The sequence below is a fragment of the Callithrix jacchus genome, chromosome 15 (assembly GCF_049354715.1).
Source record: "Callithrix jacchus isolate 240 chromosome 15, calJac240_pri, whole genome shotgun sequence".
NCBI lineage: Eukaryota > Metazoa > Chordata > Mammalia > Primates > Cebidae > Callithrix > Callithrix jacchus.
In genome coordinates this window covers 72,059,819-72,087,283 of record NC_133516.1, presented here as the reverse complement: position 1 = coordinate 72,087,283, position 27,465 = coordinate 72,059,819, and the positions used below count along the sequence as shown (strand labels likewise).

The 27,465-nt window shown below is 43.6% G+C and overlaps 1 protein-coding gene across 9 annotated transcripts in view; it reads left to right on the top strand.

The window, feature by feature from the left end:
* The first annotated feature begins 275 nt into the window (after positions 1–275).
* RBSN (rabenosyn, RAB effector) overlaps positions 276–27,465 on the top strand; it is a 32,283-nt gene continuing 5,093 nt past the window's right edge. Inside the window, exons 1-12 of one of the 9 annotated variants that reach the window (XM_008982200.5) lie at positions 276–385; positions 3,330–3,478; positions 3,735–4,054; positions 10,819–10,959; positions 16,039–16,139; positions 16,954–16,999; positions 17,102–17,263; positions 19,940–20,181; positions 21,801–21,871; positions 24,540–24,626; positions 25,549–25,651; positions 26,984–27,088. In XM_008982200.5, coding sequence (XP_008980448.2) covers positions 3,907–4,054; positions 10,819–10,959; positions 16,039–16,139; positions 16,954–16,999; positions 17,102–17,263; positions 19,940–20,181; positions 21,801–21,871; positions 24,540–24,626; positions 25,549–25,651; positions 26,984–27,088 — 1,206 coding nt within the window. In that variant the 5' untranslated portion in view covers positions 276–385; positions 3,330–3,478; positions 3,735–3,906. Of the gene's footprint in view, positions 395–448; positions 1,252–3,329; positions 3,496–3,734; positions 4,055–10,818; positions 10,960–16,038; positions 16,140–16,953; positions 17,000–17,101; positions 17,264–19,939; positions 20,182–21,800; positions 21,872–24,539; positions 24,627–25,548; positions 25,652–26,983; positions 27,089–27,465 lie in introns of those variants that run through there. The other 8 variants (XM_008982199.5, XM_078351726.1, XM_002758686.7 and 5 more) reach the window with 8 other exon arrangements.

The following is a 27,465-nucleotide window of genomic DNA, read 5'->3' as shown; positions in this document are numbered from 1 at the left end:
TGTACAATGGAGTGCAGAGCCAGTGGCTGGCTTTGATGCCCTCCTTGTTCGAATCTGAGACATAAGAACCGCACAAAATTACCGATCCCCACCTCCTCTCCACCCCCGTCCCCGCCCTCGTTCGGAAAGCGCCTGCGCAGAAGCCGCCGGCCTGCCCTTCGCTAGTCGAATCTGTATCCGTCCTTTTCGCGCCCTCGAAGACTCGGCGCTCGACAGGCGTCTGTCTATCAGCGCGCCTTACGGTTGATTCGCCGCCGCAGGCGCGCCTGCCGAGTGCCGAGCTACCGATGGAGATGGCGTCTGCAGCTGTGTGAGGAGCCGTGGAGGCCCAGAACCCGGGCCCAAAGGACTGGACAGGCCTGCGTGCCTGCAGGAGGCCGGCCGGGTACAGAGGGTCAGGCCCAGTCTGAGGGATGGGGACACGGCTTCTCTACAGAACGGAGACGGGGGGTCCTTTGTGGGTGTGGGCCGTGTGTGGTTGTGGTGGGTGTGACGTGAGTGGTGGGAGATGCCGGTTTCAGGCCGTGCGTTTCGCTTGTGTGTGACTGAGGTGATTGGGCTCTGTGTGGTTGTGCGGTTACGTGGGGCGTATACACTTGGGTTTGGTTCTGCAGCTGTGGGGGAAGTGAGTGGGTGTTTGTCTTCCGAGTGGCTGTGTTTGGTTCTCTGGTTGTGTAAAGCTGAAGCGTTTGTATTCTGAATTCGTATGGAGATGTTTGGAGCGTTTTGTGTGATGTCTGTGCGATGTGTGACGTTGTCATCTCTGCTCCACGGGGTTGAGTCGTTCGTCTTGTGTATGGTCATGCGACGTATGTATATTCGTGCTAGTGGCTGGGCGCAGTGGCTCACGCCTGTAATCCCAGCACTTTGGGAGGCTGAGGTGGGCCCATCATCTGAGGTCGGGAGTTCGAGACCAGCCTGGCCAACATGGAGAAACCCCATCTCTACTAAAAATGCAAAATTAGCCGGGCGTGGTGGTGAGCACCTGTAATCCCAGCTACTCGGGAGGCTGAGGCAGGAGAATCACTTGAACCCGAGAGGCGGAGGTTGTGGTGCGGTGAGTCGAGATCTCGACATTGCACTCCAGCCTGAGCAGCAAGAGCGAAACAACATCTCAAAAAAAAAAAAAAAAAAAAATCGTGTTAGTTGTGTGGGTTGTGATCATGTGCAGTCGTGAACACGGGTTGAGTGCGGCTGTGGGATGTGTCCTCGTTGTGGGCGAAATTCATGGTGGATGTAGTTGCAGAACATGTAAGTATTGCGTGTGTGTTTTTTTACTTTTTACATGATTTAGAGTCGAGGGGCTTGCATATGTGTTCAGTTATGGTTGTGGAGTCCGATTCAGCGGTTTATATTAATTTTTTTTTTTTCTGAGACGGAGTTTCGCTCTTGTTACCCAGGCTGGAGTGCAATGGCGCGATCTCGGCTCACCGCAACCTCCGCCTCCTGGGTTCAGGCAATTCTCCTGCCTCAGCCTCCTGAGTAGCTGGGATTACAGGCACGCGTAACCGTGCCCAGCTAATTTTTTGTATTTTTAGTAGAGACGGGGTTTCACCATGTTGACCAGGATGGTCTCGATCTTTTGACCTCATGATCCACCCGCCTCGGCCTCTCATGGTGCTGGGATTACAGGCGTGAGCCACCGCGACCGGCCTATATTAGATTTCTTTATGGCGTATGCTTAGATGAGTTTAGAGTTCATTCATTTGTTCATTTCATTCATGGAGCTTTATTGCGTTTCTTCATTATGTGTGCCAGGTACTGCGCTAAACTCTGGGGAGACAGCAAAGGGGAAAACATATAGAGTCTGTGCCCGCCCTCACAGATTTTACAGTCTTACTTAGTTACTTCACATATGTACCTACAGTTATAAATTGAGATGAGTGCTGTGAAGGAGAAGTCCATTCTGATGCCTTGAATAAGAGGCATTTCTTTGAGGAAGTGAAGTTTGGTTTTGGGCTGAGGCGTGAAGGGTGATTGTGTAGCATGGTTGTGGTGGGCTTTGTGTTTGATTTGTGGTTGTTAGAGGTGAGTGTATGGGTAGGAAGCGAGCTGTCAGAGTCAGCATCAGATGAACCACTGGCTGGGGAGGGAACAGGCCAGACCTAGAGCTGCTATATTTCTTTGGAAAAAAGGCAGGGATCTGCATGTATGTAGTCACTGGGTTTCTTAACTAGAGGGAAAAAATAGGGACCTGGTGTTTCATTTGTTTATTTTCTGAGTTGCTGCCACCCTTCAGCTTTGAGGACCAGGCAGTCCCTCCTCGGTGGTCTTCTACAGTCCATCCAAAGCTAAGGGTAACACATCCCCTCTCACTATATACTGTGGCTTGTAGCCCCAGGTTCTTGGGGAGAAATTTCTCCACTTTTGTGAAATGGTTTTGTCTAGATTTCTCCTGTGACTGGGAGTCTTTATGAGGTGACACTGGAAGTGACTTTACCATGGGTCAGTAAGAAAGAGAATGCAGCTTATTAAGCCCTGAAATGTTTAGGCACCAAAGCCTTTTATTTATTTATTATTTATTTATTTAGAGACGGAATTTCGTTCTTGTTGCCCAGGCTAGAGTGTAATGGCGTGATCTCAGCCCACAGCAACTCTGCCTCCTGGGTTCAAGTGATTCTCCTGCCTCAGCCTCCCAGCAAGCTGGGATTACAGACACCTGCCACCATACCTGGCTAATTTTTGTATTTTTAGTAGAGATGGGTTTTCGTCATATTGGCCAGGCTGATCTTGAGCTCCTGACCTCAGTTGATCTGCCTGCCTCGGCCTCCCAAAGTGCTGGGATTACAGGTGTGAGCCCCTGTGCCTGGCCAGCCTTTTATTTTTGAAGTAGTGGAGAAACATTAGGTTTGCTACTCAGTTGTCACTTACTGGCTTTTAAGATCTATTGGTGCAGTGGCTCACATCTGTAATCTCAGCAGTTTGGGAGGCTCAGGCAGGAGGATCGCTTGAGGCCAGGAGTTAGAGATCCACCTGGGAAACAGCAAGACCCTGTCTCTATAAAAAGTTTAAAAATTAGCTGGGTGTGGTGGCATACTCCTGTAGTCCCAGCTACTTGGGAGGCTGAGGCAGGAGGACCACTTGAACCCAGAAAGTTGAAGCTGTAGTGAGCAGTTATAGCTCACCAGATGACAGAGCAAGATGCTGTCTCTTAAAAAAAAATCTAGTAAGCCCATTGGAGATAAGTGCTCTATAAATATAAAATATATTTTTTCTTTTTGACTAGTAGATTTCTAATTTTTCTCTTTAACTGGTGTTAGGATTTTTGTTTTTTTGTATTTTTTTATGGCAGATACTATATCTTTTTCATCTTTGCATTTCTAACACAGGTGCCTTACAGGTGTTAAGAACTTACCATATGTGGTCAAGTAAACAATCAAGGTAAAGAGCGTCAAGTAAAAACTTCTAAGTACTTCAGACACTCCCCCAGTGGCTAAAGTGGCATACAAATTTTGAAGTTGAATCATTTGGAATGAATGTAAGAGAATTGTCAAGGTATTTGCTTTTTTTCAAGAATCTGTGCTTCCTAACTTTACTGAGTTGTTGTTGTCCAGTGATGTTTTTACATCTTAGGTTTTGCAGCTTGGTTGGGCTAAGGATTTGAGAGTTTGTTTTCTCAAACTTGCACTGAACAAACAAACTTGCACTGTTGTACTGTGAAAAGAATGAAGAAAATTCTCAGTTGCTACCAGTTTGCCTGAATTGGCTTTTTTCCTTCTTCTTTCCTTTCTTAGGGCTCCTCCTATTCCAGAGAGGGAACCTCATCCAGGACCATGAAGCTACTTCCTCACCATCCGTATACTACTTGATTAAGCTAATGCTGCAGGAACCATGGTTCCTTGGAAGGAATCAAGCTGATTCTTGGCATGAGATCCCTGCTTTCTTAGGGTTGAGAGGGGTACTGCCATGGCTTCTCTGGATGACCCAGGGGAAGTGAGGGAGGGCTTTCTCTGCCCTCTGTGCCTGAAGGATCTGCAGTCTTTCTATCAGCTTCATTCACATTACGAGGAAGAGCACTCAGGGGAAGACCGTGATGTCAAAGGGCAAATTAAAAGTAAGAAGCGAGGAGCTTGCCTATCCCCTGCTGTCAGTGAGAGCTTTAACTCATGGGATAGTTCTTATCAGCTTCGGCGTTGCCACAGGAATATGATAATAGTAGTAGCAAACAGATGACTGGTGTTTGTCATGTGCCAGGCATTTTCAGAATCTCCCTGTTTATTAATTTCATTTAGTCCTCACAATAACTTTGTGGCTGTGAGCCACATTTTGCTGATGAGGGCACACAGAGAGATTAGATAACATGTCTAAAGCCACTCAGTGAAACACAGTCTGTCTTTGAATCTAGTAAATGTAATCACTGTGATCTGGCTTGACAGTTCTCTGACCACCAGCCTAACAGGGTTTGAAGAGGAATTTCTTTCCTTTGCTATGATGGTGGAGGCACATTATACACCCATTTTACCTGTCACAGATTTAGGCCTTCCCACCATCCTTTCTTCCCCAATTGGTATCTTGCCCTCTATACCCCAGAAAAAGGAAGGTCATAGTTGAAGAACAAAGAGAAACAATCTGAAAACTTTGGTTTTTGAGCTTCCAAGAGCTCAGATCTGAGCGAGTTGTGGAAAGAATTCTTCAAAGGTACTTTTGACTATACATACATTTATTGTATTTCCTGGACTTGAAATTCTAACCTCCAAATAAGATGCTGCTCCTCTTGCTGGGCACAGTGGCTCACGCCTCTATTCCCAGCACTTTGGGAGGCCAAGGTGGGCGGATCACTTGAGCTCAGGAGTTCAAGACCAGCCTGGGCAACATGACAAAACCCATTCTCAAAAGAATTTTTAAAAAACTAGCTGGGCATGGAGGTGTGTGCCTGTAGTCCCAGTTACTCAGGAGACTGAGGTAGGAGGATTGCTTGAGCCCAAGGAGGTCAAGGCTGTAGTGAGTGGTGATTGTGTCACTGCACTTTTGCCTGGGCAACAGAGAGAGGGATAGAGAGAGATCCTGTCTCAGACACACACAACAAAGCTGTTGCTCCTCTGGAACTTACTTTCGTGGTTATTCAGCTAATTTGCTTCTCACAGCTGGCAGCATTTCTGAAGGCCATGAAATTAAACAGTTCCGGACCAGGTGCAGTGGCTCACGCCTGTGATCCCAGAGTCTTTCTGTTTATTATGTCCCTCAGGGCAGATCACCTGAGGTCAGGAGTTCAAGACAAGCTTGGCTAACATGGTGAAATCCGGTTTCTACTACAAATACAAAAAATTAGCTGGGCCTGATGGTACACACCTGTAATCCCAGCTATTTGGGAGGCTGAGGCAGGAGAATCGCTTGAACCCAGGAGGCAGAGGTTGCAGTGAGCCAAGATCGCTCCATTTTACTCCAGCTTGGGCAACAAGAATGAAAGTGCGTCTTGGGGAAAAAAAAAAGTTCTGGATGCTCTATTCACAGACTTTATTGAGAGGGAAAGAAAGGAATGATCATGTATTCCTAAGTGGACTTTGGTCTTCAGACAAGCGAATCATATACACTTTGTAATCAGATATTTGTGCCTAGAGTCCCACTCTATCTCACTTTTCTGTTCAGTAAAAAAAAGTTTCTGAAAACATAAACAAAACTAAAAAACCGCTAACAAAGGCAAACATTTCTGAAATTCTGAGAGCTATGATGGATGAGGTGGCTTCTGGCTGTAGAGGTTGTAGAGCAGAGCCAAAACTATTAGGAGGGGAAAAAAATGCTGTGCTTTATAGTTTTTAAGAGTTTCTTTCACAGACATTATTATTTCATCTGACTTTCCTAACTTTGCAAGAAAGTGTTGGTCTCGGCCGGGCGTGGTGGCTCACACCTGTAATTCCAGCACTTTGGGAGGCTGAGGCAGGCCGATCATGAGGTGAAGAGTTCAAGAACATCCTGGCCAACATGGTGAAACCCCATCTCTACTAAGAATATAAAAATTAGCTGGGCATGATGGCACGTGTCTGTAGTCCCAGCTACTCAGGAGGCTGAGGCAGGAGAATCGCTTGAACCCGGGAAGCAGAGGTTGCAAGTGACCCGCGATCACGCCATTGCACTCCAGCCTGGCGACAGAGCGAGACTCTATCTCAAAACAAAAACAAACAAAAAGAAAGTGATTGGTCTCATTTTATAGATAGCAAGTGAAGTGAGGCTCAAGAGACATTGAGTTACTTATCCACGGTCACATAGGAATTGGCAGAACTAGGCCTGGAATGTAGGTCTTCTGTTATCTCTAAGTCCAGGGCTGCCCTTTACACGTGACATCACTGAGGATGAGAGGCCCATGTTCCAATCACAGCATGCATCGCAGCTTCCTGGGGGAAATGAAGCAAAAACAAAACTAAAAAACCTGATTATCTAAGTTTCCTTTGGACAACCAAAGAGCCTTCATGGTTTTCAACTAGCTTCCAGTCTTGGTGTCAGCTGAACTAAGTCATTTACAATGCCATTACTAAAACTGGTGATACATATAGAGGTTAGAGACTGTTCTCAGATTCCTACAGTTACTCTTTTTTAAGAGGAAAAATGTTTAAGGTTATTTAGAGAATAGAGATATAGGAATCTATTTAAGGAATACTAAATAGAGTAGAAGTTTTGTGCCTTGTGAAAGAAACTTGAAAGGATCCTTGGCTGGGCACAGTGGCTCACACCTGTTATCCCAGCACTTTGGGAGGCCAAAGTGGGCAGGATCATTTCAGCCCAAGAGTTTGAGACCAGCCTGGGCAACATAGATCCTATCTATACAAAGGAAAAAAAAAAATTTTTTTTTTTTTTGAGATAGTTTCACTGTTGTTACCCGAGAGTGCAATGGCACGATCTCGGCTCACCACAACCTCCGCCTCCTGGGTTCAAGCAATTCTCCTGCCTCGGCCTCCCAAGTAGCTGGGACTACAGGCACGCACCACCATGCCCAGCTAATTTTTGTATTTTTAGTAGAGACGGGGTTTCATCTTGTTGACCAGGATGGTCTCGATCTCTTGACCTCGTGATCTACCCACCTCGGCCTCCCAAAGTACTGGGATTATAGGCGTGAGCCACCGTGCCCGGCCTGGAAAAAATTTTTTAATTGGCTGGGCATGGTGGCATGCACTTGTAGTCCTAGCCACTTGGGAGGCTGAGGCATCAGGATCCCTTGAGCCCAGGAGGTCGAGGCCGCAATGAGCCCTCATTATGCCACTGCACTCCAGCCTGGGCAACAGAGTGAAACCCTGACATAAAACAAAATAAAGTTACTTCAGCTGGTTACAGGGGCTCACACCTGTAATACTAGTACTTTGAGAGGCCAAGGCAGGAGGACTGCTTGAGCCCAGGAGTTCGATCCCAGACTGGATAACATAGCGAGACCATCTCTACAAAAAAATTATTTAAAAAAATTAGCCAGTTGTAGTGGCATGCACTGGTAGTCCCAATTACTTGGGAGGCTGAGGTGTGAGAATCGCTTCAGCCCAGGAGATCAAGGCTGTCACATTCTATCCTGAGAGACAGAGTGAAACTGTCAAAAAAAAGAGAAAAGATTCTCTTGGGTTTTTCCCTTTATTTTCCACCCTGACCTACCTCTCATATCTCTACTTCTAGTACTACTAGTGATCATGTCTTTAGTTTGAAAGGAATTCTTGATTATGTTGCAGTTTTCTACATTTCAGAATCAGGAAAGTAAAGTTTTAAGGATAGACATGAAAGGGTTTTTGAAAACCGCTTTTGAAAGCAGATCACCTCTTCATTTGGTCTTTTGGTTCTTAGAAATATTATGACATGGCTAGTTTTAGGCAAGTGAAAAATTAAAGCTAAAAGAATGAACCTTGGTATTAGATTTTGGGGGCAGTCCAAAAAGGAAAAGATAGATTAGTCATTAGCAAAAAGTTAGTGGGTTCAAGCCGTAGCCCTGGTTCAGCTACAGTTTAGCCCATTTTCAGTAAGTAGAAGAAAAGTTAGCTGAAAATTGACTGTGGCTTCTTGCTTTGTCAGTATTTTTTAAAATATATGGGATTATTCCTAATTGGCCACCTCTGGAAGGGCTACATCCATTCTGGGAAGGTTGCCAGACAGTTTTTCTGTCTCCTAAGGTGGTACAGATTGCCTGTTTAATCTGATACTTTAGTGTTTTTCCAAAACCGAATTGTTATGTTAACTCACATTCCCCGGTTATTAGAAAAGACTACTTTAGACCAGGCATGGTGGCTCATACCTATACTCACAGCACTTTGGGAGGCTGAGGCAGGCAGATCACCTGAGGCCAGGAGTTCAGGACCAGCCTGGCCAACATGGTGAAACCCCGTCTCTACTAAAAAAGTAGAAAAATCAGCTGGGTATAGTGGTACATGCCCACTGAGTAATCCCAGCTATTCAGGAGGCTGAGGCAAGAGCATCCCTTGAACACCCAGGAGGCGGAGGTTGTAGTGAGCCGAGATTGCTGCCATTGCACTCCAGCCTGGGCAACAAGAGTGAAACTCCATCTCAAAAAAGAAAGAAAAGACAAAGACTACTTCAGTGGATTTTAAAGGATGTACTTTTGGTATTTTTCCAATTTGGAAAAAGCTGTCCCAGAGTGACCAATAATCAAGAAGTTTGGTTATTGGCCTGACTGTCTTAAAAAAAAGACAAGTGTATTCTTACTAATCTTATCCTCTGCCTGCCAGCCTGGGCAACATAGTGAGACCCCCATCTCTACAAAAAATATTTTTTTTAATTACCTAGTCTTGATGGTGCACATGTGTAGTTCCAGCTACTTGGAAGACTGAGGTGAGAGGATTGCTCGAGCCCAAGAGATCGAGGCTGCAGTGAGCTATGATCACACCACTGCACTCCAGCCTGGGTGACAGTGTGAGACCCTATCTCTAAAAAATAAATAAAATGTGGGCTGGGCGTGGTGGCTCACGCCTGTAATCCAAGCACTTTGGAGGCCAAGGTGGGCAGATCACCTGAGGTCGGGAGTTCAAGACCAGCCTGACCAACATGGTGAAACCCCATCTTAAAAAAATAAAGAAAGAAAGAAAAATAAATAAAATGTTAAAGTAATGATATCATTTAATATTCAATCTGAGCATTTCTAGTAGATTCTGGTGGAAGAAAGGGATAGCAGTCATCCAAGATTAAAGAACATTCATGAGAGAGAGAACAGCTTAGAACTGAGAATTCTCTTTTTCCCCCATTCAGCTGATTGTTCAGTTTAACAGGTGGTTCCCTTCCCCAGCACAGGTGGCAGAACCCACGTTCTGCAGAGGCATAGTTTGTGAATCAGCACTAGCTGGGGAGAGCTGGAGCTCTCATTTCAGACAGATGAAGTGTCTACTTCCAGCCCTGCTGTTACCTATAAGCTCTATGGTCTTGGATGAAGCAAGTTCTTCCCCATCTTTGATGTCATTTCCTAATTTGTAAGTAGGGCTGTTACCTGCCATATAACATTTTGATCATGAACTGGCATAATGTATTTGCAAGCCCTTTGCATTGTGCCTGGTGTATACAAGGACTAAATACAGGAAATGTTCATTTTCTCTTCTTACCAAATCTGGTTCCATGTTGTAGATGTTATATCTCTTTCTTGAAGCTTTTTGCAAATATTCTCACATGGGTTTAGTAAGTGGGTGGGCAATAGTGGGGAAGGAAGAACTTTGTCCAGTTAAGCCTTATGGGGAACACCATTCCAGCGATGGAGGTTTAGCTTAATCCCATCCTGGAGGTAAATGAAAAAAATTTACTCATGAGTTCCTGGGGTAAATAAATTAGTACTATAGAACTTAGTTTTTAAAAAACTAGGCCAGGCTCAGTGGCTCACCCTTTTAATCCCAGCACTTTGGGAGGCTGAGGCAGGCGGATCACCTGAGGTCGGGAGTTCGAGACCAGCCTGACCAACATGGAGACACCCCTTTCCTACTAAAAATACAAAAAAGTTAGCTGGGTATGGTGGTGGGGGCTTGTAGTCCCAGCTATTCAGGAGGCTGCAATAGGAGAATCGCTTGAACCTGGGAGGTGGAGGTTGCATTGAGCCAAGATTGTGCCATAGCTCTCCAGCCTGGGTGACAGAGCAAGACTCCATCTTAAAACAACAACAGCAACAAAAAACCACTTTATTTTAACTGAGGTATAGTTTTTAAGTGTACACTTTAATTTTTTTGTTTTTGTTTTTGTTTTTTGAGACAGGGTCTCATTCTGGTTGCCCAGGCTGGAGTGCAGTAGCACAATCTCAGCTCACTGCAGCCTCGACCTCCTGGGCTCAGGTGATTCTCCCACCTCAGCCTCCCAGGTAGCTGGAACTATAGGTTTGCACCACCACACCCAGCTAGAATTTTGCATTTTTAGTAGAGATGGGGTATTGTCATGTTGCCAAGGCTGGCTTGAACTCCTGGACTCAGGCAATTTGCCTCCCTTGGCCTTTCAAAGTACTGGGATTATGGATGTGAGCCACTGCTCCTGGCCCAGTTCAGTAAATTTTGAGAAATATATATACCCACTTAACCACTCCAATTAAGATAAAGAAGAAAAGACTTCCATCACTCTGTTTCCCTCATCAAATTTTATTTTAAAACATTTTTAAATTGTGCTCTTAAATTTGGCAGTGAGCAGTAATTTAGTCCATATGTTGGCCACCTAAACAACTAATGTTGACTGACCAGTATATTGCTCTGTGGTATTTGTAATATAGTGTTTGTGTGCTTGTTCCTGCATTTTACCTGGGATCTAAATATTTCTGGTGCATTTTTAAACAAGTGATAATTATTTTGTCAACTTTTGTTTTTAGAGTCATTTCCCTTGACTCTAATGGGTGTTATTCATGATTCATTTATATCGTTTGTTCCATTTTTCAAGGTCTTGTTCAGAAGGCTAAGAAAGCAAAGGACAAGTTGTTGAAACGAGAAGGGGATGATCGAGCAGAATCAGGGACCCAAGGATATGAGTCTTTCAGCTATGGAGGGGTTGATCCTTACATGTGGGAACCCCAGGAGCTTGGTAAGAAAATTCATTTATTCATTCAGCAAGTGGTTATGGAGCATCTGCTGTGTTCTAGGTAAAGTTTTAAAAGTTGGCTGAGGAGGCATCAGTAAACCGTAATGGTCTAAGCTTCTCATGTACCTTATGCCCTTGTTGGGGGAAGAAAATGGAAGACCTGAGCATTCACTTTGTGTTAGGCACTACATTAAGTGCTTTATATCCATGGTCTTGTTAAATCTTCACTGCACCTCATGAGAACGTGCCCAGGGACAAACAGCAAGTAAACTGCAGAAATGGGGTATGAATCCATATCTCTCTGATGTTAGCTCAGGCACAGATTCCATTAATAAGTCTGTTTCATCTTACATAGGATATTACCTGCCCAGTGACAGGCACTGTTTTATGCAGCTTACTTTTTTGAATCGTTATGGTACCATCTACCTACTTTCACGTTTTTGGGATGGTGAAAATTCTCTAAAATTTATTATGATGATTGTACAATTCTGAAGATACTAAAAACCACTGAAATTTTGCTTTAAATGGTGTATGTATGTGAATTATATCTCACTAAAGCTATTTATCATGCCACACACACTTAGTTAAACTATCTAATCTTACATATATCTGTTTTGTTTTGTTTTGTTTTGTTTTTGAGAGAGAGTCTCACTCTGTTGCCCAGGCTGGAGTTCAGGGCTCCATCATGGCTCACTGCATTCCAGGCTGAAGTGATCCTCTCACTTCAGCCTCCTGAGTAGCTGAGACTACTTGTGCACATCATCCCACCTGGCTAATTTTTGTATTTTTTGTAGAAACAGGGTCCTACTATGTTGTCCAGGCTAGTCTCAAACTTCTGGGCTCAAGTGATCCTCCCATCTCAGCCTTCCTGAGTGCTGGGATTATAGGTGTGAGCCACCATGCCTGGCTATATATCCTTTAACTGTCTAATGATAATAGTTCTTAATATAATAAAATATTTTCTGTCCATAAAATGGGTAATTATTCCTTTATAGTGATTTATTAAATTTTCATGTTTATTATCTTGTTCACCTTTCACAAAAGTCTTGTGGAATAGTGGTCCTTATTCCCATTATAGATAAGGAAACTGGGGCTCTAAGAAGGAAAGCAATATTTACCCAGGCTAGTCTACTGTATCCCTATAGTGCCATTACAGAAGGTATCTCTTTGAATAAGGAGAGTCCAACAACTGTGCTGTTTTTTCAGTAGCCACCAGTCATTTTTAAGTTTAAATAAATTAAAATGGCTATTTAAGTTGAAATAAATTAAAATGAAATAAAATTAAAAGTTACTTCCTGAACCCACACTAGCCACATTTTAAGTGCTCTGTGTCCACTTGGGCTATTTGCTACTGTATTGGAGAATTGAAACATTTTTATTATTGCAGGAGAAAATTGCTTTAAAAATAATACTATACATATGTAATTATGAGATATATATGAAAGTCAATTCAAAACATGAAGGAGAAATTTTGGACATATGAATTCTTGTTAGCTTTGTTTCATGATTGCCAGTGTGAAATTCCTAGGGTGTTTTTCTGATTAAGTTGCCAGTGGCAGCGACTGAAGATAGTCACAAATTGTAGAAGGTCAAGTGAATGGCAGATTTTAGCAGTTAATATTTATTTGTGATAGCTTGTTTCATGATTGCCAATGTGAGATTACTAGGGTGATTTTTAAGTTGCCAGTTGCAGCAACTGAAGATAGTCACAAACTGTAGAATGTCGGGGTCCGGCACGTCTGCCGGGGGACTACCGACCCGCGGGAGTCCCCGAGACCGCCAACGTAGATGTCTCGTTCAACCTGAGAGAGAGAGTGCGCGGAAAAGAAAGAACATAGAAAAGTAGAGTCTGGAGGGCTGCGTGAAGATTATGGCCAAAACGCAGCAAATTTATTTTTGTGGGTTACAGCTTTTATACCTTTTGTCTTGTTTACATTTACCTCATCTCAGCAGAAAGAAACAAAGGGGAAGACAGAAAGGAAACAAACTCCATAAAATAGATATCCGGGGCTTGTGATATCCTGCTCAGGAAGCAGTTTAAGGGGGCTAGTGGTAGTAGTTTACATTTCAATGATTTTACATTCTAAAGATACAATGGCACCCTTAAGGTGGCTGGTTAAACCTGTTTTTCATCAGGAGCTAAAACAAAGGCTTGGCTCCAGGGAAAATATGGGCAGATGTCTCTGCTCCTCTTAGACATTTCAATTGCAGCAAGTTTATTGCTTACACAGAGACTGAAGGGGGACATGGAAGCAGACAGCACAATGTCCTCATAAACTGTAGGCCTTTGCTTTGCATCCTATTGTTGCTTTTAGTGAGTCAGCTTACGGCCCTGTCTCACTCGACAGCCCTCGAGGTGAGGAAATGCAGTACAGGTCCAGCAGCCAAACTGAGGCAAGTCAACTGTCTCGAGCCTTTGGCGTGAACACCACAGTAGAAGGTCAAGTGAATGACAAATTTTAGCAGTTAACATTTATGGTCACCCCTAAGAATTCTAAACTGAAGTTCAATTAGATGTTAGAGTATGGTTAGGGAAGAAAAGACATGTGTGGGCCTGGGTATGGTGGCTTACCTTTAATATCAGTACTTTGACAGGCCAAGGCAGGTGGATCACATGAGACCAGGAGTTTGAGACCAGTTTAGCCAACATGGTGAGACCCTGTCTGTACTAAAAATACAAAAATTAGCCGGGCATGGTGGCGCATATGTATAATCCAAGTTACTTGAGAGGCTGAGGCATGAGAATCACTTGAACCTGGGAAGCAGAGATTGTAGTGAGCCGAGAGATTGCACTACTGCACTCCAGTGACAGAGCAAAACTCTGTTAATAAATAAATAAATAAATAGTGTATAGCATGTGGAGATGCTGATCAAAGGATACAAAATTTCAGTCGGGAGGAATAAGTCAAGAGATCTGTTGTTAAAGGGGTGATTTATAGTTTTTTGTTTGTTTTTCTGAGACAGAGTCTTCCTCTGTCACCCAGGCAGGAGTGCACTGCTGCGATCTTGGCTCACTTCAAATTCTGCCTCCGGGTTCAACTCTTGTGCCTCAGCCTCCTGAGTAGCTGGGACCACAGGCGTGTACCACCATGCCTGGCTAATTTTTGTATTTTAAGTAGAGATGGGGCTTCACTACATTAGTCAGGCTGGTCTCAGAACTCCTGGCCTCAAGTTATCCATGCTCCTCGGCCTCCAAAAGTGCTGGGATTACAGGTGTGAGTCACCATGCCCAGCCTGATTATAGTTAATAAAAATAAGGCCGGGTGCAGTGGCTCACACCTATAATCCCAGCACTTTGGGAGGCCGAGGCAGGTGGATCATGAGGTCAAGAGATTGAGACCATCCTGGTTAACATGGTGAAACCCCGTCTCTACTAAAAATACAAAAAAATTAGCTGGGCATGGTGGCACATGCCTGTAGTCCCAGCTACTCAGGAGGCTGAGGCAGGAGAATTGCCTGAACCCAGGAGGTGGAGGTTGCGGTGAGCCAAGATCGCGCCATTGCACTCCAGCCTGGGTAACAAGAGTGAAACTCTGTCTCAAAAATAAAATAAAATAAAAATATCTTGTGGGCTGGGTGCAGTGGCTCACACCTGTAATCCCAGCACTTTGGGAGGCTGACGTGGGTAGAGCACGAGGTCAAGAGATTGAGACCATCCTGGCTAACATGGTGAAACCCTTGTCTCTACTAAAAATATAAAAATTAGCTGGGCATGGTGGCTCATGCCTGTAGTCCCAGCTACTCAGGAGGCTGAGGCAGGAGAATTGCTTGAACCTGGGAGGCAGAGGTTGCAGTGAGCCAAGATCACACCACTGCACTCCAACCTGGTAGCAGAGCGTCTCAAAAAAAGAAAAAAATCTTGTATTCTTAAAAATCAGTGAGAGTAGATTTTGTGATGTCACCACAAAAAGTGATAAGTATATGATATAATGCATATGTTAATTAGCTAGTTTAGCCATTCCCTAGTGTATAAATATTTCAAAAAATCATGTTGTGCATGGTGAATATATGCAGTTTTTATTTGGCAATTAAAATTTTTTTAAAAAGCATGGCATGTGACAAAATCTGTTATAGTACAATCTCTAAATGAATAAGTGATCACTGGGATGAGGATGTGCACTGAGTGCCAGGATGTTTGAGGGCAATATGTTTCTGGATCAGGTGAGACTGAGCTGGAAATATTTCAGGTATTCTCAGACAGTAAGCTATTGGGTTCTATTTGTGTTGCAGAGGTTTGTCCCAGGTCTTGGCTGCTGGACTGAGGAAGGTATCAGTTTAACTAGCTCCCACAAGGGAATCTATCATTTTTTTGACCATTTTGAGAACTGTCTTTATCCTTCAGAAAAGCCATATTGTATCAGATTTACAACATATAAAACAATAAGATAATTCAGAAAATTTTAAATTGCCCATGATGTTATCACCCTGTTTATTTAACATTAGCATGAGAGTCAGGTAAGACTTTATAAATTTTAACTTATTTAATCATCGTAACAACTCTGTGAAGTAGATACCATTATTACTGTATTTGACAGTTGAGTACTCTTGAGTTACAGAGAAGTTAAGTAACTTGTCCAAGGTTACACAGCGTGTGGCAGAATTGAAACTTTAGCACAGGCTGACTCCAGCATGCATGCTGTTATCTACTCTACTCTAAAGTCTCTCATATGGTATTTGGTGGCCTCAAGGTCATGGTTAACATTTTAGCAGATTTTCTTCCATTTGCTATCCTGGCTTTTGAATTTTTGGTAAGACTATAAAATCTTAGAGTTTTTACTTGTTTTTTATTTTTATTTTTTTCCCTGAGATTGGTCTCACTCTGTCACCCAGGCTGGCGTACACTGGTGGGATCATAGCTCCAACACCTAGGCTCAAGCCATCTTCCTGCTTTGGTCTCCCGAGGAGCTGGGATTATAGGCGTACATGCCCATACCTGGCTAATATTTTTTTTTTTTTTGAGAGAGACGGGGTCTCACTATGTTGACCAGCCTGCTTTTGAAATTCATTGATGATAGCAACAAGGTAGAGAGGCTGCCTCAGAGAAATTGTAAGTCATTTGTCTCCCCATTTCCTTCCCTCTAGGTGCTGTGAGAAGCCATCTTTCTGAATTCAAAAAACACCGAGCTGCTAGAATTGACCACTATGTTGTGGAAGTCAATAAATTAATAATCAGGTTAGAGAAGGTAAATTTTGTAGTCTTAAAACATTTTTTTCTGTAAATACACATTTTCTGGGGAAAAATAATCACATTTCTATAGCATGTGTTGTAGATGTCATATACATCTGATGCTGCCAGAGAAACCCCTTCTCTAGAGAGTTGCAGAGGACCTGGTGTACAGTTCTAGCCTGGGCCAGCTTTCCTTAACAGAATGACCCAGGCTGACAGACTTGCCACATGCTCAGCTTCCCTTTCACCACCTATAAATCCCACTCAGATGCTGGAAAACCTTTCTTCCTTCAGATTCTTCTTTTGAGTGTCCCGGGCACAATCACCTAGTGAAGTGTGGGGTGTGATCGCAAACAAAGGAGTGGTGACCAGGTCTCAGTGGTGTATTTTGATCCTAGATATGCTTGTTGTGTGTAACCTGGATTTTGAGCTGGGCATAGTAGCAACCACAAGTACAGTTCTTTATGTGTACTTTGTAAGGCAGAAATAAGTGGCCAGTTTTAGGGTCTAGGAGCACTGTGGAGAATGGAGAGTTTTCCATTGCTTTTAATTGCTGCCCCTACCCATCCTTGCCTAGCCCTGGTTATTGCTAAAATTGGTAACTGACAATAAAGAGATTAGAAGTGGGTCACAGGAAGGGAGGTGGCTTCTAGATGCAAAACTGATATTCTGTCCCACGTGAAATTGTTTTTGTGATTTTGTGGAGTTGGGGATGACAGATGAGATTTGAGAAATCCAAATGTGCCAATTCCTACTCGAGGTATTGGAAAGTGTGGAGCATGTATACATCACCTGGTTAATTTCACTTGGCACTATTTTCTCTTGGTCAGCTCACTGCATTTGACAGAACAAATACTGAGTCTGCAAAGATTAGAGGTAACTTTAAAACTTTGCTCACATTCTTCTTATCCTTTATCTTTTTTCCCTGACCAAATCTCTCTTTAAAATGGCTTTTTTGTTGGTTTGCTCTTCCCAAAGCAATAGAAAAGTCTGTGGTGCCTTGGGTCAACGACCAGGATGTCCCTTTCTGTCCAGACTGTGGGAATAAGTTCAGCATCCGGAACCGCCGCCACCATTGTCGCCTCTGTGGGTCTATTATGTGCAAGAAGTGTATGGAGCTCATCAGCCTTCCCTTGGCAAGTAGGTGACCTGGAGGTGGGGCCCTGGACCCTCATCTTCTTTTGGGTCTACCTTATTTGCTAATCACCACTGGGACCTTGGAACCTTTTTGGTAAATTAATGGTGCATTGGAATCGTCATTTATTCAATTGCTGATTCTGTGAAGCCCACTACAGGCTAGGTACTATGCTAGGAGCCAGAGATAGAGTGGTCTATAACAGGGGTTGGCAAGCTTTGTAAATGATCAGACAGTAAAGAAATTTAGGCTTTGTGGGCCATGTATGGTTTCTGTGACATTTCTTCTTTCTTTAAACTACCTTTTTTTTTGAGATGGAGTTTCACCCTTGTTACCCAGGCTGGAGTGCAATGGCGTGATCTTGGCTCACTGCAACCTCCGCTTCCTGGATTCAGGCAATTCTCCTGCCTCAGCCTCCTGAGTAGCTGGGATTACAGGCACGCACCACCACGCCCAGCTAATTTTTTGTATTTTTAGTAGAGACGGGGTTTCACCATGTTGACCAGGATGGTCTCGATCTCTTGACCTCGTGATCCACCTGCCTCGGCCTCCCAAAGTCCTGGGATTACAGGCTTGAGCCACCATGCCCGGCTAAACTACCTTTTAAAAATGTGAATATTAGACTAGGTGCAGTGGCTCATGCCTGTAATCACAGCACTTTTGGAGGCTGAGGCAGGCGGATCACTTGAGGTTAGGAGTTCAAGACCAGCCTAGCCCCCATGGTGAAACCCTGTCTCTATAAAAACACAAAAATTAGGCTTGGCCCAGTGGCTCATGCCTGCAATCCCAGCACTTTGGGAGAGGCCAAGGCAGGCGGATCACCTGAGGTCAGGAGTTTGAGATCAGCCTCACCAACATGGAGAAACCCTGTCTCTACTGAAAATACAAAATTAGCCAGGCGTGGTGGCGCATGCCTGTAATCCCAGCTACTTGGAAGCCTGAGGCAGGAGAATCACTTGAACCCAGGAGGCAGAAATTGCAGTGAGGTGAGGTCACAATCTAGGCAACAAAAGCGAAACTTCATCTCAAAAAAAAAAAAAAAATTATCCAGGCCTGGTAGCATGCACCTATAGTCCCAGCTACTCGGGAGGCTGAGGCAAGAGAATTGCTTGAACCCAGGAGGCAGAGGCTGCAGTGAGTTGAGATTGAGCCACTGCACTCCAGCCTGGGCGACTGAGCAAGACTCCCATCTCAGAATAGAATAGAATAGAACTTATATTTAGTTTGAGAGCCATATGGAAATAACCTTCAGGCTGAATTTGGCTCAAAGGTCATCTTTTGCCCATTTCTGGCCTATAAGGCATTGTCCATTCTTCCAAGAAGTTCAGCATCTAGCAGTGGATACAAACTCACAAATAAATAATTGCTTTCTAAGGAGAGATGTACTATGAAAGAGATTGTGTCAGGCACTCAGGAGAGGCTGACCAACTGTCAGCTCTGCTTGGAAGTGGCAGGTGTGACTTGGAGAAGAGGGTCTTAATATAAGCAGTGTACTAGTCCCTTCCTATAGGATAAGTCACAGACAACTCGCTGTCATATACAAAAGACTAATACCATAATATTAGAGATGCTGAGTGCCATGGGCTCAGGGACAATGAGAGCATGGATACTTAGGGCTGGGAAGTGATAGGTGAGAAGAACCTTGAAAGGTGTGTAGGATTGCAAAACAGATGGAGAAGGAAGGCATTTTAGGTAGAGTGAAGAGCAGGAGCAAAGGCATAGAATTCTGGAAAGCCCAGGGTAGATGAATAGATGAGCAAATAGAATAGTTGGGGGGTGCGGAGGACAAAGTTTAGGTGGAACTTGATCTTCTGGGACTTTGCAACCAAGCTGATTAGAAGTTGCTGAAGATTATCTCATTTCCTTCTGGGAAGTTTGGGGTACATTTGCAACACTAGAGATTTCTGCCGGCTGTGCATGCTGGTGGCCGTGGGGTGTCTGGATAACGTGGGGACAAAAACAGATGCTTACGTCTAACTCTCACATAAACTAGTCACTTTACCTTGATACTTTCTCCCTGAGACCAACTCCCTGTCTCACATGACTTGATAAGCTGCCTTTTTGGGACACTATTCACCTTTCTTCCCTTGAGCTCTTTAGCCAGCATTTACTGGGCAGCTGCTGTGGGGTGGCCCTGCTGGATATGTTAAGGGTGCAAGTGTGACTAAGACGCAGTTTGTACCCACAAAGAGTCAGGGTTTCCTAGGGCAGCTCTGGGGTGTATATGTAACTATACACAGGGAGAAAAGTGGAAAGTGCTCCAAAATGGGCAATGGTGGGAGCTGATGGGAAGGATGGGTAGTTTTTGCCTCAGGGAATTGGAGAAGGCTTTCCCGGAGTACCTGCCATTTAGAGAGGGTAGGAGCCAGATGCTTGGGAATAGGGAGAAGGCTGTGGAGGAAAGTCTCCCAGGAGAATGTATGTTGTGTTGGAGGCACAGGGCAAATGGAAGAGGGTGCCAGGTAGAAAGGCCAGGTTGTTTGGATTTGGAGGGGCAGCAGTGGAGTCCTTTCCCACCAGAATCTGATACTGGGAAGGCAGAGGGGCAGTACTTGCCCACAGCTGGAGACTGATCTTATTACTCTCCAAATCAAACGCCTGTGGACTGACACCTCAAGTTCGTGGGTATGGTAATTGGATGCTGTGGAGGTCATTGCTGCCTATTGGTGTTGTGGTTACAGACAAGCTCACCAGTGCCAGCAAGGAGTCCCTGAGCACCCACACCAGCCCCAGCCAGTCACCCAACAGTGTCCATGGCTCCCGCCGAGGCAGCATCAGCAGCATGAGCAGTGTCAGCTCAGTCCTGGATGAGAAGGACGATGACCGGATTCGCTGCTGTACACACTGCAAGGACACGCTGCTCAAGAGAGAGCAGCAGATTGATGAGAAGGAACACACACCTGACATCGTGAAGCTCTACGAGGTGATATGCACTGTCTGGTCTTGGGTCTCATTTCTCAGGCAGATTTGGCTCTTTGTTATGTTCACTCCTGCATATTCTGGAGAACGCTTTGGGAAGTTGTTCCTTTGAATCATTTGTAGTTCCTGCTAAAGGGCCATGTTATGATTTCCCAACTAGGGCCCTGTGTGAGTCACAGAGTCATCCTGGGTGTGTTACAACAAACTCATTCCCTCACCCTTCCTTGGCCACTTGAAAGCAGGAGGGTGGAGGCTTTGGTGGCCCAGAGGCAAGAGGAGGAAGGGCAGTTGCCATGTGGTGTGGATAAGTTCTATGGGGAGGGGAGAAGCTAGAGATGTTCATAAACAGTGGGCTGGAAGAATCCCGGGAAACTCACTTGGGAGTGTTAGACTTTGTAAGTTTTAGAAAGTTTTACAAGTTTTTAGGCTTTATCATTTTACTGAAACTTTACAAGTTTTCAGGCTTTACCAGTTTGCCAAGTGTCCCCCTCTTAAGTTTGTCCAAATGCCTCAGCTGTCGTTACCACCAGTGATCCCACAATCCGCCTACTAGATGCATACTCTGAGAAGAAATAGTGTACAAAGAATATCTGGGAGTGAGACTGGCTTGGTCCCTTAAGGGCCAGGTGAGACCGGTGAGCTGAGGAGGACTAGCCAGGTGAGCTGAGTGGGTAGGCAGTAAGAGATGCAAGGAAGAGATCAGCCCAGTCAGAGGAAGCAGCTGTGCAACATTCTGAACAGAGGCAGAGTATATTTTTGTCTGATGACTACTGAATAGACATTGTTAGCAGTTCTGCAGATCATAATGGCAGTGTTTCTAAAATCCCCATGTAAATACTCAGGCTACTAGAAATGGTGTTAATTAAGCCCCATATTGAGTTTCAGATGGAGCTATTCTCCATCCTTTGTGTGGAGTTCATGACCTGGTATCTCATTTCTGTGAATACCCACTGTGCTTTTGCCACCTCCTCTTTTGAAGTGAACCCTGGCAGTACCTTGTGCTGGTTTCCCATTGTTGCCTGGCATCACTTGGCAGAGGAAGAAAGTAGCAGCTATTTCCTTTTTGCCTTGGTGGACACCTTGGCTTGTGCCCTAGAAGGCCTCGCTCCTCTCGAAAAAATCTGGCTGGATGCGGTGGCTCACCCCTGTAATCTCAGCACTTTGGGAGGCCAAGGCAGGTGGATCACTTGAGGCCTGGAGTTCCAGACCAGCCTGGCCAACATGGCAAAACCTCATCTCTACTGAAAATATGAAAATTAGCCAGGCATGGTGGCAGTGTGCCTGTAATTACAGCTACTCAGGAGGCTGAGGCATGAGAATCACTTGAGCCCAGGAGGTAGAGGTTGCAGTGAGCAGAGATCGTGCCATTGTACTCCAGCCTGGGTGACAGGACAGAACTCCTTAAAAAACAAAACAAAACGTCTGGTCAGAAGCTCCATTGTCACTTTCCTTCCTTCCTGTAAGATTTTATGCTTGGAAACTAGGCCTATAAATGAGAAAACTGATAACAATAATTAATATGTTAGAAAAGTAAACATTTTAAATATATCTCTATTGATGGAGCCTAGCTTCTGGGTAGGCTTTTCTAATCTTGAGCATACCATTTTTTGTTTTTGTTCTTAGAAATTACGACTCTGCATGGAGAAAGTTGACCAGAAAGCTCCAGAATACATCAAGATGGCAGCATCATTAAAGTAAGCTATTCCTCTATGTTTTTCTAATCCAGTGGTGAGTGTTTTCTGGCATTTTAGGTCAATTTTCCAGTAGCCAAAAATGAAAGTCTTAACTTCAGCTGTGCTTTTTTTTTCTGAGACCAGCTGAGGTTGGGTTTTTTCTCCTTTTGGCTGTTATGAAGAGAATCATCTTCATGTCTGTCTTTTAGGGGTACATGTTACCAACACATGAGCTAGTAAAAAGATAGCCACATTCAGTTGACCTTGGCTATTCTAACTAAGCAGGTTTGGGAAGGCCTCAGACAATAGGTACTGTTGCTGAATGCAGCATCTGTTCGGAGCAGAGGAAAGGCAGTGGGTCTCATGCTCATGCCTGGGTAGATGCCATTTCAGTGTCACATTGAGGTGTCAGGGCTTAAAGCAGGCATTTCCCTTAGAGTAGGGGCTGGCAGACTGCAGCCCCTGGGCCAAATGTAGCTTGACATCTGCTTCTTTTTAAAAATCTAGATGTAGTTCACATACCATAAACTTCACTCTTTTAAAGTGTACAATTTTCAGTGGTTTTTAGTGTATTCACAAAATTATGCGACCATTACCACTATCTTAATTCTAAACATTTTCGTCACTCCAATAGGAAATCCCATACCCATTAGCAGCCACTGCCCTTTCCCCATCTCCCTGGCCAACACTAATCTACTTCCTGTCTCTATGGATGTGTCTGTTTTTTGACATTTCATATAAATGGAATCATAATATAAAATTTCTCTGACTTCTTTCACACAGTATAATGTTTTAAAGATTCATCCATGTTGTTGCATGTATCAGTACTTCATTCCATCTGTATGAATGTGTGGATACTTACCACATTTTGTTTATCCATCAGTTGATGAACATTTGGGTTTTTTTCTACTTTTGGCTGTTATGAATAATGCTCCTGTAATATTTATATACAAGTTTTTATGTTCTTTGTGTTTTCATTACTCTTAGGTAGGTACCTAGGAGTGGAATTACTGGGTTTTATGGTAACTATATGTTACCATAGAGTAACATTCCGTAGAGGAATTGCTAAATCGTTTTCTAGAATGACTGTACCATTTTGCATTCCCACCAGCAGTATATGAGGGTTTTACTTTCTTTTTTTTTTTTTTTTTTAGCAGACTTCTTTCTGCCTTGAGAGGGTTTTACTTTCTTTATAGCCTTACCAACACTAGTTATTGCTACCTGTTTGCATAAAGTTTTATTGGAACATAGCCATGCCCATGTTTGATTACTGTTTGTGGCTGCTTTTGCACCACCATGACAGAGTTGAATAGCAGCAAAGAGACTGTGTGGCCTGCAAAGCTGAAAACATTTATGATTTAGCCCCTTATGGAAAAAATTTGCTGATCCCTGCTTAAGAGCATGGCTTTTTCTGAAGCTTAGTGTTTGTGACCTAGAAGTTGAAGTGCTAGCTACTAGATTCAGATCCCAGCAGTGTTTTTCCAACCTGTAGGAAAAGAATAATTATGGTCTCCAGGTATTAATTAATTTAATAAGAATTTAATTAATAAGAATTTAATTAATTAATTTAATAAGAATTAATATCAGAGTTTTCTGTCTTTGTCTTAAACCTGTGTTACCGGCCAGGCACGATGACTCACGCCTGTAATCCCAGCACTTTGGGAGGCCAAGGTGGGCGGATCATGAGGTCAAGAGATTGAGACCATGCTGGCCAACATGGTGAAACCCCGTCTCTACTAAAAATACAAAAAATTAGCCAGGTATGGTGGTGCGTGCCTGTAGTCCCAGCTACTTGGGAGGCTGAGGCAGTAGAATTGCTTGAAACCAGAAAACGGAAGTTGCAGTGAGCTGGGATGGTGCCACTGCACTCCAGCCTGGTGATACAGCGAGCCTCCATCTCAAAGAAAAACAAAAAAACAAAAAACCTTTTGTTGCCTACCTGTACATCTAAAGCGATACATGTAGCAGTAGATGTGCCTTGTTTAAAACAAAACCACGTATGTATGTATGTGTGTGTGTGTATATATATATATATATATATATAATATATATATATATATACACACACACACGCATTTTTTGAGACAGAGTTTTGCTCTATCTTCCAGGCTGGAATGCAGGGGTGTGACCTTAGCTCACTGCAACCTCTGCCTCCCAGTTCAGGTGATTCTGCTGCCTCAGTCTCCCGAGTAGCTGGGATTACAGGTGCCCACCACAATGCCTGGCTAATTTTTGTACTTTTAGTAGAGATAGGGTTTCATCATGTTGGCCAGGCTAGTCTCGAACCTTCTTGGGTACTTTTGAGCCAGAAAAGCCAAGTCACTTTCTGCTCTTAATATAGTATAACCAACTCATTTAGTAAACCACTTCTTACATCTTGTTAGATGTAGGGGGATTGTTTAGGGAAAGTAGGCCAGAATAAATTCAGCCACATTAACCCTCCAAGGGCTAGTCCTTGGAGGCCTCAGCATGAATCTGCCCCTATAGTATCTGCAAATTGAAATGTCACTTCCACTTGATTAATTCATTTCAAGAGATGGACAGTGCATTATATCCGAAAGTCTGAAAATGTCACTTTTAGAGAATTAACTGCCTTTGTGAGGCCTTACACCTTTAGCATCCTTCTACACTACGCTGTCTGATTTGCACCATGAAACTTAGATCACTTATCTCTGTGGTTTCTCCTTAGTGCTGGGGAGACAACCTACAGTCTGGAACATGCCAGTGATCTTCGAGTGGAAGTGCAGAAAGTGTATGAGCTAATAGACGCTTTAAGGTAAGGTCCATTAAGTGGTATCCTGCCCGCTGGTGGAATGGAGAAGATCCTGTTCTAATGAAATGATGGCGAAAGCAGACCTGCACTCACCCAGAGTTCTGGTGATGAAGCAGTGGGTGTGGAGGAGGGCAAGGAAGTAGCCAGCTCTAGCACTTAATGCATCTCAGTGACTTTTGTTTCATTAAGGATTTCTAATGTTTATTATTATTAAAGAAAGAAGAGCTGGTTATTGATACCTATCATGTGCCAGTCACTGGTTGTTTTCTCTAGAATGGCTCATTTATTCTGTCGAAGTTATGCTGTGAGGTAGGGATTAACATCCTGTGTCAAAGATGAGGAATCATGTCACAGATGGCAAAAGCTGTAGAGTGAAGGTAGAAACTCAAGTTCTTTCTTTGTGTCTGTGCTCAAGTCCACAGCTGCTTTTTAATCGTGGACTGGCCATTTGGGTTAAATTAGTCCTTTGAGGTATGAGAAGTACAGCAACTCAGAGGGAGAATGAGATGAGGCACCTTTGTCCATCCAGACGTACAGCACAGGCTACATAGTTTGCAGGGCCTGGCACAAAATGAAAATGCATGTCCCTTGTTCAAAAATTATTAAGAATAAAGATACTAACAGCAGAGCATTAAACCAAGCACAGGGCCCTTTAAGTGCCAGACCTTGTGCAGCTGCCTAGATTGCTCTACATATGTAGTCAGTCCCTCCATAACAGTGTTTGTTGTGCACCGTGTGCTGAGGCCTTATGTACAGCAAAGGGTAAGAAATGGGTTTTGCCTTCAAGGAAACTTCGGTGGAGTCATTTACCCATCTTTACACACCTTCCTTGCATGAAAGCCTGGCAACTCCCGATGTTACACTTTTTGCCCTTGTTTCTGAAGCTGGCCGTGCTCATTACATTCATGTATTTGTTCCAATTCAGTAAGAAGATCTTAACCTTAGGCTTGAACCAGGACCCTCCACCACATCCAAGCAATTTGCGGCTACAGAGAATGATCAGATACTCAGCAACACTTTTTGTGCAGGTAAAGCCATCCTGGGTTGACATAAATGTTGTGCTTGGCCTGTCCTGCTCTTTTCCTTCCCAGAAGGCAGATCCATGCAATGACTTGTTTACTTCCTATTTATACATTTATTATTTTTTGAAATTATGAAAGCATGATGCCACATTTAGAGAAAAATCTGAATTTCAGAGAAAACTAAAACTACTTTTAATCCTATGTCCCCATTACAGTCACTCATTATTCTGGTATGTTTTCATCTTTTTTCCCATTTGCATTTTTTATATACAGTACTTACAATAGTGCATATTTTTAACCATTTTCCTTTAATTGTGCATTTGATAGACTCTAATTTTTTGCTGCTGTTAAGTGTTGTCAGGATAGTAATACTGGTACTTAGTATTTCTTCCTTAGGATAATCTCCTACAGGACTCTTCCTGAGCCATCAGCTGGGAAGAAACAGCCGATTAAGGGCAGACTAACCTAGGTGGTTAGATCTGAATTGTATCTTTCTACCCCTGAAAGCCCCTTCTGAAAGCGTCATAGTTAACCACCTTTGGGGCTTCCTGACAAAGAGGTCTATTTTTTTTTTTTTTTAATTAAAACAAAGTTTTTTTTCCCTTTTATTAAATAGAGATAGGATTTTACCACATTGCCCAGGCCAGTCTCAAACTTTTGAGCTCAAGCAGTCTGCCCACCTCGGCCTCCCAAAGTGTTGAGATTACAGGCATGAGCCGCTGCACCCAGCCAACAAAGAGATATAATAGAAAGAGTCCTGTTGGGTTAGTTTTCTAACACTGTAGTACAGAGAGGTAGGCCCTTCCTCACTTTGATTAGTGACTCTATTCAGCAATCATTTGTTGAGTGCCTCCTATGTACCAGGTAGTGTGCTAGGTGTTGGATGTCCTATAGTGAACAAAAAAGACTAACGTTCCTTTTCTCATAAAGCTTATGTTGTAGAGAAGGGGAGAGACCATAAACAACTAAAATATCTAGTATGTAAGATGGCAGAAGTGTTGTGGAGAAACAGCAGGGAAGTGTGAGAGAGAGGGCTGTGATTGAGGTTTGCTAAGTTAATAGGATGGGCAGGGACAAAACCTCATAGAGAAGCTAAAATTGGAGCAAGGTGAATAACTGGGATATCTGATGTTGATCATTTCATAAGGAAAACGCCGGCCCGTTTGAAAGTTGACTCTCTCACCCAATATAACAGTTCCCTCTTTTCCTGCTGTTCTTAAATGATGTCACTCTCCAAGAACAGAGTGGCTCAGCTTAAGTAGACTCTCATTAGAGAGCTTAAGGTTTGTTTTTTCCCTAAAAAGGTTTAAGTGTAAAATTGTCTGTCACTATCTGCAGGAAAAGTTGCTTGGTTTGATGTCACTGCCAACCAAAGAACAGTTTGAGGAACTGAAAAAGAAAAGGAAGGAGGAAATGGAGAGGAAGAGGGCCATGGAGAGACAAGTAAGTGAAGCCAGGGACACAGGGCCTTCTTCCACCTGTGGCTCTAGAGCACAGAGGCTGCCATGGGCTCCCAGGTTGTGTGGGGTTGTAGTGATTCAGAACCTCTCTCTCTCAAATGTGCATATTTCTTCTGTTGTGTTTCGGTCTCTCTTTCTTCTGTGGGAACCAGACTAATTATTTTTCTCCCCAGGTCCTATTTTTCTTTCAGAGCTTTTGCTGATTCTCTCATGGCTGGAATACCACAGAGATTGGCAGTTCTCCCTATGGTAGAAGTCGCAGAGGACCAAGACATTAGGAAGTTCCTTATGGAACATATTGGAATATGCAGTCTTAAACAGGAAATTATACATGTATTTAACGCTGTGTGAGATTCCAGT